Below are 13825 nucleotides of genomic sequence, written 5' to 3' on the forward strand. Positions count from 1 at the left end.
CTCAACTGGACAGTTTCTCAATGTTTTTTCTAAACTGAGATGTTCAAAACTGACCAGAGGTCAGACTGGGTCTCAGGGGGCAGAACACAGTGAACAGAACATTTCTTTCCCGGCTCCGTCAAACCCTAGGCCAAGGTCTCCAAAGGTGTCTTCGAGGAACAATTTCTCCATTTTGTGAATCGCTAACCATGTACAGTCAGTTTCCCACCCACCTTACTTTCAATCTATCTTCCTAGCTACATTATATATCTTACTGTCCTTCACGAACCCTGCAGTTAATCCATACTGGCTTCCTGCCCTTTCTCCCACATCTCCATGTCTTTGTATAGGCTTTCCTCTGACTGGAAAACACTCCTCACCTCCCATCTCTTGGAACCCCTGTTGCCTGGCTGCTGTGTCCCCCACCCCCATATCCCCAAAAAGACTTAATTTAATTTTGCATACAGAATTCACAAAAGGCAGTGTGATATTGTGGAAAGATTATAGCCATGACCTGAGTTCAAGTCTCTCTTTGGGTAACTCTGGCCAAATTGACCAACCTCTCATTCCCCCCAACAGCTCTTATACCAGTGAAATCGCAGGTGGATTCTCTGACATATGTATACATACACATAGCGTCCCTAGGGAACATAAGCTCCTTGTGCGGAGGGGCTTTCATTTCTGTTTCTGAACCCCTAGTACCTACCACAGTACCTGGGATAGAGTGTAAGTGCTCAGAAAATGACTGAGAGTTTGAGGACGAGGCCATCAATTCCACTGCCTGGTGGAAGGATTAGAGCTGTTCTGCCCCACAGAGGATGAAACTAGGACTGATTTTGGTGCAGAGGGGCAGGACCAGGGGAGCTGTCTGAAAGGGCACTGGGCTGCCTCAGGGCAGTTTGTCTCACCAGGCCGTTACTGGATGATCACTCACTGGGCATGTCTTTGAGTGGAATCATGGCCAGGAAGGGGTTCAACTAGATGTCATCTCCTCCCTATTCCCCAGCAGCTTGCACTTCATGGGCCTTTAATCCACATGGGATGAACATGGGAGGGAAAGTGCTGGGTAAGGAAGGAGTAACTTCCATTTGCTCAGTAAAATATTATTGGAAAGTTTCACTAATCTGGGTCCCAACCCCAAAATTCAGAACTCAAGATCCAGAGACAACAGACAGATCTCCAAGAATTGTTTCCCAAAGAATGTTCAGCATCTTTCTTGGAAAGGTCTGATTCACAACTGCTTTTTCAAAACGTCTCTTCAATCAATGAATTTACAGACTCCGAAACAGGACTTTTAAGGTAGCCACGAAACTTTTAATTTTTATGCCTGTTCTTCCTCCCTCCTGCTGCTGTGGCTTGCCCCAGAATCTGCCCTCTCCTGGGCCCCAGCTTCCCCTCCTATAAAACCAGGGAGCAGGAATTCGGTGACTACCGAGTCTCTGCCCACCCCCACGGGCTACTGTCTGTATAGGGCTTTTCAGACCTGAGAAGTTAGGAGTTGGGAAGATTAAATGGTAACCAATTTACTCCAATCCAGGCCTCCCAACTCCATGATCCCTACTCTGTCCTCCACTGCAGTTAACACTCAGATACACTGGTTGAAAGACAACCAAGTGGTCACTCAGTGGGTTTCTGTGGCTCGGCCTAGGCTGCCCAAAAGGAGTGTGGAATTCAATGTGCTAATTCCACGTTCAAGACCCAAAGGAACAGGCCCCCAGGCTCTAATTATTGAGGGTTACTCAGGTTCAGCATCAAGCCCTGGGTGATACAGCTGCTGTCAGGATAGGAATTCGAAGTCCAGTTATCCCCAACTTCCAAACCTGAGCCTCTCTCATACAGGGGTCATGGAGGCAAAGGACACAGGTTCTAACTAAGCTCCCAGTGTGGCCATGACCAAGTTGGACTATCCCTGGGCCTCAGTTTAGCTTTTCTCTTTCCTTGGAAGAGTAATAAAACAGCCACAGTATCTTTCAAACATTCCAATCTGGAACTGTTAAACTCCGGTTCCAGTCTTGCCTCCAAGTCTAAAGCAAGGACTCCACCAGATTTCTCGCATCAGGGCTCTCCCATGGCCTTGTGGCTTCACGGCCACAGAGGATTCTGAGGCCACAGCCTACCTTTAGAAGCCATCCCAAAGGCAATTCCCACAAGACTTTTCTAAGCCCCCAGGCTGGACAAGTAAGCCAGCTCAGTTTCATTCCAAATTGACAAGACCAAGCAGACGCTCCCTGGAGGGATACATTAAGTGGCACTTTATTGGAACACAAAACAATTACAGTGAATGAGACAAGATCTCTTTTTGGAAGAGGGAGGGTGAGTAGCTGGTATACTTATACACCACACCCCTCCCTGGCTTCCCGGGTTCAAGGGGAAAGTATCTTGGGGACATGTACCTCCTCTTACACACATTAGGAAAGCATTTAAAAACATACCCTCCTGTCCCCCAAGAACTCACTCCGGTGGGGACAGCACAGGAAGAAATCAAAGCCAACAGAACATTCATGGAGTACAGTTTCATGTTTCCAGAGAGCATAAGAGAACATTTCATGTGCAATCGCTTAACTCTTTATTGCGATAACAGCTGATTTCTGAAGGGGTCTTTGGCCTCCTTCTCCTTCACTGACTCCCCCTGTACAGTCAGTCACCGTGCTTTACAAGACCCAACAGGAACGAGAGTATAACAAGGTCAGCAGTTGGAGAAGGAAGCTTTCCTTTGGAAGGGCACTCCATTGAGAAGGGACCAGGGGCTGGCATTTTTAAATGGACAAACACAGACCCAAACAGGGAAAACACCAGATCATAACGTTAACATCTAGAGCTGGGACACAACAAACACATGTGAACTGGTGGAGGATGCTAAGTGAGGACCTTCAGCAAGTGAGACGGACATGCTTTCTTTGTTTTGTTTGAAAATAAAGCACCTTTGGTGGGTGGGAAGGAAAACAATTGAAGGGAACCTTCCAAGATTAAAAGTCTGAAGTGAGTTCTGACTACTACTAAGAAACACTACAGGCTAATACGCTTTTCAACCGTTTGTTGCTTTCCAAAGCTCACAGTGAATAGTGGAAATAAAACCCCAGCCTGGGTGGCTTTCTGTTCTCACCAGTTACAGTTAAACATTTCTTAAGCTTATGGCAGAATAAAATGTTTAAAAAAAACAAAACAAAACCTTCAGCCATTAAATTGTAAAACCGTCCTCCCTAGGGGAGGGCCTTTCATTTTGAGCAAGCTGAAAGTTCTTGGCTTTAAAAACTTAGACTAGAGCAAAACTTCAAGGTGAGCAGCCAGAGAGCAAGCACAGGGACACACAAGACACAGCCACACCCAAGTGATGACTTCCCTGAGGGCTCACAGGCGGCTGAGGTATCCTTCACTTCTGGGGGTGCTGGGGAATGATAGTCTGCATCTCCTGGGAGGGGATGCGCGGTGGGTAGCTGACCGCCTGACGCTGCCCACCCCCAGGCAGCGCTCAGGACAGCTCCTGACAATGACCATGCCTTTCTCCCACTCAGACCTCCAAACACCCTGGGCAGCACCAGGAACTTGGCAAGCCTTGCTCACTGCTCTCCCCAGGGGTCATGCATGCCTTCTCCCGCCTCAGCTAGGCTGCTGGAGCTCCCATAGGTGACAGACATCCCCCAGTGCCAACCAAGTCCGACTCTTGTACTGACCCGCCACACTAGGAGTGTTCCACAGCCCTGTGGGTGAAGTGCCTCATGCCAGAAGAGGGAAACACATCGGCTTGGCTTACAGAACAAGGCCTGAGAGTGGAACTTCCAGCCTGGCCCATGTGCCCACCAGGAGAGCCGTGACCCACAAAGGCCATACAAAAGCTACTTCCACTGACTTCCCCTCGACTCCCAGGCTGACCAAGGCCACAACACTAAGGTATCCAGAGCACAGTGCCCTACTCCACAGCTTCCCAGAGATGAGTGTCCATGGGAGCCTCAACATCTTAAGCTATGCCAACTGCGCCCCAGGAAATAATGCTGCAATTATGCTGGGTTAGCTGGCACATCACGAATGAAGAAGCATCTACCCTGGGGACGTGGGGGGGGCCTTCCCAATCAAACTGAATGATGCACCCTCCAAAGCCCCCTCAGTCACCAACACAAAGACAAAGGCACCGACAACAACCATTGCCAGGAGTTCCAGCCATCAGCATGTTTAAGTAAACATATAAAACTCAGGCCTGTCCTTGGAGGCAGCGTTCAAATGTTTTATTCACTCTTTTGGATGTACTATAAATAAGTGTTTCCACTATGGAAAAGAATGTTATGAGTGCAGTACATGTGACTGGGAATGGGTTTGCTGAAGACATCTTCGAAAGGGTAAAAGCTTAGAAAACAACCTGGAGGCTGGAATTCAGTTCTTTATATAAAGTCCCTTGTAAAAAAACAAAACAAAACAAAATGAAACAAAAATAAAGAAAATAAAAGGAAAGAAGGCGAGGCCTGCGAGATGATTTATTGCAGTAACACGTCCTGGTCCTTGGTCTCCTTCTCAAGCACCTCGGGGCTCTCAGGCTCTTGGCTGCCTTCTTTCTTCTCCTTCTTCTCCTCCTTCACCGACAGCTCCGAGAACTTCTCCACCACTTTGTCAGTGTTTTCTTTGCCTGCTCCTGCTAAAACACACCAACCAGGGGAGTCAGCAGCAGCCGCAAGGGCCTTGATATGGCGAGGACCAGTGGGCACAGGTGCCACAGCGGGGCTCAGACCCCACTGCCCAAGAGCAGCTTGGTTGGGCCTCTCTAGGGGGGTCACTCCTCGCCCTGGATGGCCAGGAACCCAACAGGCTCAGGACTCGCAGGTTGGTCCAACTGAAGAGCAGAGACCTTGGAAGAGTTTAAACGTGCCCCCAACAGGGCCTGACACAAGGCGACCCGGAGGCTCACTTGGAAGGCTTGACTCCCTGTGTTTAATACTTTAACTTCTCCAAACGGATACCTTTATCATCTAAAATGCCAGATTTGGAGGCAAAAATCAAGCTGTTTCAGTCAACTTCAATAGGTAGCCACCATTTTTCTTTTAAAATCCTACTTCACACCAACAGAAAGTCAGTGGCATTACTACTAAGTCACCACCACACTTCTGCCAGCCCTGAACAAAGGCAGAGACCAAAAGAAGCGGCCCTCCCAGGCCCGGAATCGTCCTCCGTTCAATTCCCCAATTACGGTTTCTTTGACTGAGCTACACAGGACAAGAAAAAGAGGATGCGAGCCTCTGCATTAGCTGCAGCCAAGCCCATGGAACCTGCCGGGGAGACCCACAAGGAGCCTTCCTGGCCAGTCCCGCCCAGGCTCCGGGATGTTTCCCAAGCAGGTGCATGACCTTTCACCAGAGAAAGGTGTGTGCAATGCCATGGGGGTCGCTTCTCTCGCAGACTGGAAAAGCAGCAAGACTGAGGAAGGCAGTCATGCACAGAGTGAGTCTGCGGGGGCAGCAAGACGCCGACATGGGGAAACTTACCTTTCTTTTCTTTTTCTTCTATTTCATTCCTGCATTCTTCAAATTTTGCCTTAAACTTCTGGGCATCTAGTTACAAGAGGAAAAGAGGTTTCATCCCTCTGTCCCTTCCTCCCTCCTTCCCTCCATTTCAGCGAACAGAGCCACGAAAGCACTGTGCTCACAGCCCATTTCGCTCAGCCTAGCACTCAGTTCCAAGAGGGAGCTCATTTCCATTTTACTGATGAGGAAAATGGAGGCTCAAAGGGGTTATGACCTGCCCACTAAAATCTTGAGAACAAAATAACCAGGACACTCAAGCACTGAGGTCTGGGGCCACAGACTCAGAGAAGGAAGAGGCCTTAGAGACCCTCCAATCTACCTAGAGGAAACTGAGGCCCAGAGCCGAAATAACTTGCCCAAAGGTACCCAGGGAGCTGAAGGGATGAAGGGTGGGGAGAATAAGCCTTTACATGGCACCTGTGTGCCAGGCACCATGCCCCAGTGCTTTTACAGCTATGATCTGCCTGGATTCTCCCAGCAGCCCAGCAGAGGTAGGCAGCTGCTACCAGTGTCCCCATCTTAGCTTAGCACTGTGTCTGGCACACAGAAGACACTCAACAGAAGCTTGGTGACTGATTTCTTTTACAGTTGAGGGAATGGAGGCACACAGAAGTAAAGTGACTCACCCAGGGCCACACGGCTTGAAGTCAGGTCTTCCTGACTCTACTGACTGTGCCAGTCACCGCCTAATGGGCAATCTGACATCAAGCCCAGAAATTCCCCCAGAGTCCCTTGGCCACAAAATACTGGAAACTTTCACTAGCCCACCAAGGCGTTTGCACAGAGGAAAATGTGCTTCCCAAACCACCAGGTTGTGCTCAGACAAAACTTCTGTGCTCTAAAACCCGTGGTCCAAGAGACTTAGTGGCTGTTATTTCCTGTTCCTTAGGGATTGAGGTAGTGTAAGCACTGGATTGAGAGCCTGAGGACCCCAGTTCAGAGTCTACCTGCAACACCCTGGGTAAGTCATTTCCTCTTCCTGAGCCTCAGTTTCCTCACCTGTAAAATGGAAAGGCTGGCTCAGACGAGCTCTAAGTTCCCTTCCAATTCTAAGCCCCATGGCCACCAGCTGGAGTCTGCCCTTAGGTCAGCCACCTCTGCAAACTCCAACCTCCTGCCATCTCACTTACTTTCTGCATTTAGGAATCGAATCGCCAGCAGTTCAGGCTTGGGACTTTCATCAGCAAAATCTGCGTGTGTGTTCCAGACCCAGGCCCTGTCACTGCCTGCATTAGGCTTCAGCTCCATCAATGGTGTTACTGGCAAAAGGAAGAGGGAAGACAGGTTAGCAGGCACAGACTCCCCCTGAGACCCCCTCACCTCTGGCTATGGTCAACAGAAACTCCAAGGGGCCAGAGTCACCAGCTCTTTGAAGGCACCAGGCTTTCTACGACTATACCTTTTCTACTAGTGGCCTGTAATGTAGGGACAGGATGAGAAAACTTCTGTTTTCACCTGCCGCCTCAATGACATTGAAAAAAAACTCAACAGAAACATATACCTTGTCCTACTTGGGAAAACTTGGTGAGCTGTGGCAGCAGATTAACTGGGGGGTGGGGGGAGCAGTGCCGGGCGCCTGGTAGGTAAGGCCGAGGCCTGAGGCAACTGCCAGCCTAGGCCATGGGAACGTGGCTGTGTCTGAGGCAGGAAATATTGGGTTCGTCTCTGTATTTCCATTTCCAGTCACAGTATCTTCTATGTAGTAAACAGTTGTTTTTAAAACAGAAATTGAAACAGACTGGATCAGGAAAACAACTATGGACACATCCCACAACACATTCCAAACACCATTTACGCTGACTTCAAATGCAAGAACATTTAAAAGCAACAAACCAGAAAAGAGCAAGGACTATGGACTGCTGCAGCCCCCACAGCTCCTTCTCATCCACTGTCTGAAATACACATCACAGCAACTGTGTGCTGAGCAGTGTGTCTCCAATCAGACGTAGGAGTCAATGGCAATCCCATGAGATCAAAGTTGAAGACAGCCCCTTGTCAGTAAACTACTTAGGGAACTGTCTGCGGGGGTTGAAAGACCTATCAATAAACTCGAAAACAAACAATATTCCTTCTCACGTGACCCTCCCTAGGACATGGGCTCAGGCAGCGTCTCCCACACCAGCCAGAACCTTCAAGCACTGACCAGTCAAGCTTCCCAAAGGCTGACTGTTCTACAAGTGCTCACCAAACTGTCAAATGAAGGTGCAGAGGGACCACCCACAATGACCAGAAAAAATCCACGATCCTTCATCATTGGGGTGCATTCTTTAATGTTCTCACTTTAGAAAGAGACAAATCCCATTTAACATTTAACAGAGAAGAAAACTGAGACCCAGGAAGGTTAAGTGATTTGCTCAGAAACACAAATAGTATCTTAGTGAGGAAAACGGAAAAAAAAAATGCAGTGGACTAAAAATCAAAGTGGGTCCCAGCCCCAAGGCGTTGTGTTGTCTAATAGCTAGCTTCCCCTGAGTCAAATTTTTTCCTCCTTTAAATAAAAAAAAAGGCAGGGGGAAGGGGGCCAACTCCAAGATCCCTCTACCCTCTTCTAGAGTCAACATTGGGGAGCTCCCATTCAAGGCTTCTTTTGAGGGAGAACGCTTGCTGTCGAATCTCACAGCATACTCCAGTGAGGATGGATCCCACATGTCTGCCCGCTGCCTCGGGAGCCAAACAGAAACCCAAAGTCTACCACAGTAGTGGTGTCCACACTTGATTGATGGCCATGCTGCCAAGCCACCCCACTGCGGTTCCTTTAACCCAAACACCTGCCAGTTCATGGTATGTAGCTGGTCTAACGGCACAGATCAACTATTGTGCATCTATCTACTGATCTACCCTTTCTTTTTTTTAAAGTCCCGAAGGCTGAGTATCACCCTGTGGGCTCACACAAGGCCAGCATCATTCTTCATCCCAACCCTGGGCACAGGATTTCTTCTCACCCTCCCTGCTGCAGGCCCCCTGGCTTGGTCTGCCATTCCAGCAGGCATCATTCTCAACTTTAATTTTGCCATGTCCAGAGACACTCCCAAACCAGAGAAGAATTTTAAAAAATACATCTTAATTCTAGATTTTAAACTACCTGCACTCACTCTCAGGCTTAAGCCATTGTCTACAGCAGAACAAAGGGTCGGTACGTACTATAGTGATTGGCACAGATCTTCAGGGTTTTGTCCCTTCTCATGAGGAGGCGAATCGTCCCTTTCTCCTTGTGTTTCAGCAGCTTCACGTCACCCGTCCCTCGCTCTTTCCATTCTGGAAGGTCGTTCTCAGATGCAAATCGGAACAGCTTGGCCCGCCTTTGGAGAGACCCACTGAGTTAGGACAGAGTACAATCCCACAGAATACAGCTCTGGTGTGACAATAAGAGACAAGACGGGCTGTGTGCTCTCCTCTGGAAAACTTATTTACAAAGTAGACAGAACTGGGCGCAAGCTTGTGCCCCCAATACTACTCCCCAGTGTCTGCCCAAGGAAAGGCTCTGAGCAATAAATACATTAAAAGCCAGTTTATGTACTTGCCACTGTTAATTAATGATCTTTGTTCATCAACAATGATCCTGTTCATACAGAAAACAACAATACATTTGGAAAACAACCCTATGAATGGTCTTTTTTTTTTTATACTGTCTGTGGTTGTCCCAGCCATGCCCAGGCCCCAAGGCCCTGCCTTCCATGCCCTGTGCCACACCATCCTGAGTGGCTGAAGACTTAGGGCCACAACACTGATTCCTACCCGCCTCCCCAAAGGAGTGGGGTGAAATCAGAGGGGCTGATGAAATGCTACATGGGAATATTCAGAATGCTGGGATGCTTCACACACAGACACGTCTCCTTTCAATAAAGGACGATCCACAAGAGAGGCCCAGCACACAGAGTGCTTGCTACTCATGCAGAATCAAAGGTGCAGCTGTGGCTGGGGGGAAGGCCCTGAGGAGCTGGTCCTTCAGCCCCCATGGATGACTACTATGAATCAAGTCCAGAAGAGAACAAGACAGACATGGGAAGAAAGGAGGTGAGATCCTATTTTAAATGGCAGTGCTTTTAATGATCCTATGCTTCTTCTGGAAACATGGGCCAATCTTTCTGGGACACCTACATTCTCTGGGTGATCCTATCAGGACAGCATGGAACCCATTCCACAGTCGTTCAAGAATCCAAGTTACAGGACAACCGGAAGACAACAGAGAGATGCATAGTAGGGGGGGGCATCAGAAAAGGAACTGAGCCAGATACCACTCATTGTGCTGGTAGTGGCCCAAACTCAGAGACCAAGAGGAAAAACCTGAGCATACCAAGAACTAATCAAAGGGTACGGACAACAGCAGGAATGAAATCAAGCAGGAACCTACTATGTGTCTGGCACACAGAGGGGAGATACAAACATAAACAATCATACCCCTTAAATTCTCCTGGGGATCTGACAAACACAGATGTAAGGAAACACTACACGAAGCACCCAAATACACAAAGATGATTTGAAATAACCTTAGGGGCTGGGGCATCCCACAGTAAGCATTTAACCATTGCTTGGTGATGGCTGAGAATGGCTGGGGTGAGTGCAAAGGCCTGGGGAGAATGGTGGAGGAGGAAGAGCCGAGAGGGTGGCCAGGCAGGACAAGGAGAGGAGTTAAGTCTGAAAAAGCAGACTGGGCGAGATCAGAAGGTTCTAGCTGATGCTAGGCCAGAGCCACTGGGCAATATGGCCAAAGTCATGCGGCATGAAGGTCTTCTCAAGGGAAGGATGGACTGCAGGGCAAAAGGACCAACTAGCAAGTGACCACATGGGGGCACAAAGGCCTGTTTGAGGGAAGACCAGACAAGTGTGCAATGGTGGGGGCAGAAATGACATGGTCTGGTAACTGTTGGAGAGTGAGGAGCCTGAGGGCCTGAAAGGGGGGTGGTGTGTGGCCCGCTCAGAAGGAGGAGCTAAGGAGCTCTGCTTTGGGCACATGCCATGGGATGGCCCTGGCTCTGGCTAGAGATGCTGATGAGAGGACAGTCATCTGCTGCCTTGCCAGACAAAGTCTGTCTGGCAGTGAAGTGGAAGGTGGCAGAGACCTGGGATGGAATCCTCTGGGGCCAGCCATTGCATCATGGTGGTCACGCTTGATCTGAACCCCACAACTGGATCAAGGCTGCTCAGGTTCTCTCTTCCCCCAACCCCTGGAATTTCCCATCTGATTTTTTCTAATTTTCCAAGTTCCTGTCCAATCTCCACCTCTTTTCCCCTTATCCTTCTCATTTATCTCTGGTTTCTTTATCTGGTTCTGGTTTTCGTACCTTATACACTGACTCCTGGAAAATCTCAAAATATTCCTCAAGGCTAAGGACACCCCTGCCCCAATCCTCCTAATCACGGCCCTCCCCCATGGTCAGCTCCCACCCCAGCCTGTGCTTTCTCCAATCATTCTCCATGAACTCCCTTTCCAGGTCCTTTCTGCTTCAGACTCAGAAGGTAGCCAGCTCACCAGGTACAGAGAGGCCTCCGACTGCAAGGTGTATACGCCCCTCCACACTCCAGCACAGCTTTCACCATGGGGAGAGTGGTTGTTAGTTTCAAATACTGGTCCCACCTTGTACTAGCTATGTGGCTGTGAACATGTGATGTGCATTCCCCCCTAGTTCACAGGGCAGTTAAGGAGCACTGACTTTGTGCTCCCACAATGACCAACACCACCATGAACTACAAGTCTACATGGGCAGGTAATGGAGTAAGCCCTGGATCTGGAGTTATTGTCCATGTGACTTGGGCAAGGCCCTTCCCCTTTCTAAGGCTGTTTCCTCATCTATAAAACAAGCTCTGGAGTCCACAAGGTCTAAGGTCCTTTTGGAGGTGGGGGATGCAGCCCATGCCCTCTTACATCTTAAAGAGCTCTTCTTCATCTTCTTCAAGGGTCTTAATCTCCTGCTCAGGAAGAGACACGATGGGCTCAAACTGTGGGTCATGGTTCGAGTCGTCCACATTCTCTGTGGATGTGTCATGCTCCTCATGAGTTTCCTGTGAAAAGAACATTGAAAGTGCTCATGTGAGGGCCAACAAGCCGGGATCCAGCAACTCGCCACGACGGCCCTCGGTGGGGAGCACTTTACCAGTGTGATCTCCCTTGATCTTCACGATGATCCTGGGGGGAAAGTGCTGTTAGCATCCCCATTTTACAGCCGAGGAAACAGAGGCAGACAGAGGTAAGGTGAGGTGGCCAGGGTCACACAGCCGTAAGCGTCCAAGTTTAGATTTGAACTCAGACCTTCCTGACCCTCAGGAGGCCCTGTGGTGCCCCCTGGCTGCCACAACTAACACTTGTTAAGCTCTGTGCTAGGGAAGTGGGGCTACAAGTACAAGGAATGAACAATTTCTACTCCAAGGAGCATAGGACACATTCATTCGAATGCAGGAGTTCAGAGTCTAACAGGGTAATTCCACATCTCCAATATGCCCATTTTAAAAAAACAAAACAAAAAGGAAAGGGACAGATTCAAGCACGAGAGGTGACCTTCCATTTCCGCTTTACAGCGTTACATTCACTGATCTCAGCAGGGCATCAGGCCTGAACAGTTACCATCCCAGAAGAGCCAACCTGGGGGCATGGGAGTCAGTAGAAAATATTCATGGCAGAGTTCACTACGTGTTTCTTTTAGAAATGTATTATTTTTCATTCAAAAAATACATACAGTCCTGTTATTAGAAGGATGAACATGTGCAAATATAGAGAACAAGCATCCGTCTGCAACATGCTTCTGACAACGATTTTAACACGGGTGGAAAAGAAAAAAGATGATCGTTGGGCACACTGGCGGCTCCTCCTTAAAAAAGCGATACAGGAAAACAAACGACGGCGATAAACTCCCAGCTGATCTGGACACAGCAAGCACGGAGGCCGCGGTCCAGCCCAGCACGTGTCTGAGGAACCTCTGGGCGGGACAAAAGGATGGAGGAAGGACGCAACTACACTCGAAGGAAAAAACAGGGAAGAACGGGGGCCCCTCGATGACCCCTGCCCGCGGGGTTCGGGAGGGTCCCTCTGGGTCGGCCACGCGTGAAGCGGGAGGCGGCCTGAGCCAGGCGGGGCTGGGGGCAGTAAAGCGGCCCCAGGATTACAGATCCGCCACCAGTAATCCACGATCAGATTAACCCGGGGGCGCCGCACGCTGCCAGCCACCTGCCGGGCACATGGGGACTGGCACCGGGCGCGGGGCAGCGCCCCAGGAGGCTTCCTGCTCTGTGTTCCCCAAGGGCCCCGAGCGCCGGGGGCGCCCCCAGAGAAGACGTCACCCCGCATTAGCACGGGCAGACCCGCGGGGGGGGTCATCTGGCGGCAGGTTTTCGCTCCCCACGCCAACGGCCGGGGGGGGGGGGCAGCCCGGGGAGCCCGGCCCGGCTCCTTCCTGCCCAAAGCGTCATTGTTCCGAGTCACCAGAGCCCGGCCTTCGGAGGCGGTTACACGGAGCCGCCGGGCCTCGGGCGGGGACCCCGCACACAGCAGGCGCTCCATAAGTGCTCGCCGTCCCCCCCCCCCCCGCGTGACCTTGGCCTCCTCCGCAGGCCGGCCCCGCCGCCTCCCCGCCCACGTGCCGCCCCGGCCCGGGCCCACGTGGCCGGCGGGGCCTCTCCGAGCCGGCCCGGCGGCCGGCGGGGCCATTGGAGGCCCGGGCCTCCCCGCCGCGGCCGCGGCCTACAGGGCGCCGGAGGGAGCACGCGCGGCCGGCCGCCCTGGGCCCTGTCGGGCCTCCCCGCCGCGGCCCGGCCGCCCCAGCCCCGGCCCGGCGGGCCCCGCACGCGAGCACGCACCTTGGCAGCCGCCATCGGAGCGGGAGGCGATGCGGCGGCGGCGGTGCTTGGTCCCGGCGGTGCGGCGGCGCTCGGTCCGGTCCGGTCCGTGCCTCGTCTGGCGCTGGCGCCTCCCAGCCCCGCGCTTACCTCAGCTCGGCCCCGCCGCCCGCGCGCGCGCGCGACCCCGGCCCCTTGACCCCGGCGGCGGCGGGAAACACGCCCCCGCCCCCGCGCGTTCAAAACCAGCGCAACTTTATTGAGGCGCCGGGGCCGCGAGCGGCGGACAAGCCATTGTCCTGCCCCGCCCCTCCTTCCGCTGCTCTCTCCGCCCCCTCCGGCTTCCCGCCCAAAGCGCCGCGCGCCGGACCTCGGGCACGCGGGCGCGCCCCCGACTCCAAGGAACGCCCCACGCCGGCCCGCCGGGAGCTTTGTGCCCCAACCAGGCCGCAGCTCCCGCCTTCCCGACGGGCCCTGCGGAAAGCCACCGCCCACTTCCGTTTTCACGCCCAGAGGCTTTAATGGGTTGAGAGCGGCGGGGGCGGAAGCAGGGCCAATGAGGGGGTCGGGTT

The 13825-nt window shown here is 51.7% G+C and overlaps 1 protein-coding gene and 1 non-coding gene across 3 annotated transcripts; both read right to left on the minus strand.

Moving 5' to 3' along the window:
• Window positions 1-2208: 2208 nt before the first annotated feature.
• On the minus strand, window positions 2209-13594 carry RANBP1 (RAN binding protein 1). Of its 2 annotated transcripts, none has more exons than XM_072599760.1 (6): window positions 13275-13594; window positions 11350-11486; window positions 8628-8785; window positions 6617-6745; window positions 5448-5513; window positions 2209-4603 (listed from the first exon to the last, which is right to left on the minus strand). In XM_072599760.1, the coding sequence occupies exons 1-6, from the start codon at window positions 13287-13289 to the stop codon at window positions 4446-4448; spliced, it is 663 nt and encodes a 220-aa protein (XP_072455861.1). In that variant the 5' UTR covers window positions 13290-13594; the 3' UTR covers window positions 2209-4445. The 2 variants fall into 2 exon arrangements, with proteins under 2 accessions (XP_072455861.1, XP_072455862.1); XM_072599761.1 differs by having other exon boundaries at window positions 2209-4600; window positions 13275-13593.
• LOC140502916 (small nucleolar RNA SNORA77) lies at window positions 5284-5413 on the minus strand. The gene has a single exon (XR_011966639.1). It is a non-coding gene; the product is annotated as a small nucleolar RNA SNORA77 (small nucleolar RNA).
• Window positions 13595-13825: the final 231 nt, after the last annotated feature.

Source organism: Notamacropus eugenii, chromosome 4, assembly GCF_028372415.1.
Source record: "Notamacropus eugenii isolate mMacEug1 chromosome 4, mMacEug1.pri_v2, whole genome shotgun sequence".
In the NCBI taxonomy this organism is placed as follows: Eukaryota; Metazoa; Chordata; class Mammalia; order Diprotodontia; family Macropodidae; genus Notamacropus; species Notamacropus eugenii.

Excerpts from the sequence above, each read along its gene's own strand:
- RANBP1 (XM_072599760.1), bottom strand. Across the intron at positions 6,746-8,627 it reads GATCTGTGCCAATCACTATA|TAACACCATTGATGGAGCTG; the intron begins GTACGTACCGAC and ends TCCTTTTGCCAG. Across the intron at positions 5,514-6,616 it reads TCGATTCCTAAATGCAGAAA|ATGCCCAGAAGTTTAAGGCA; the intron begins GTAAGTGAGATG and ends TCTTGTAACTAG.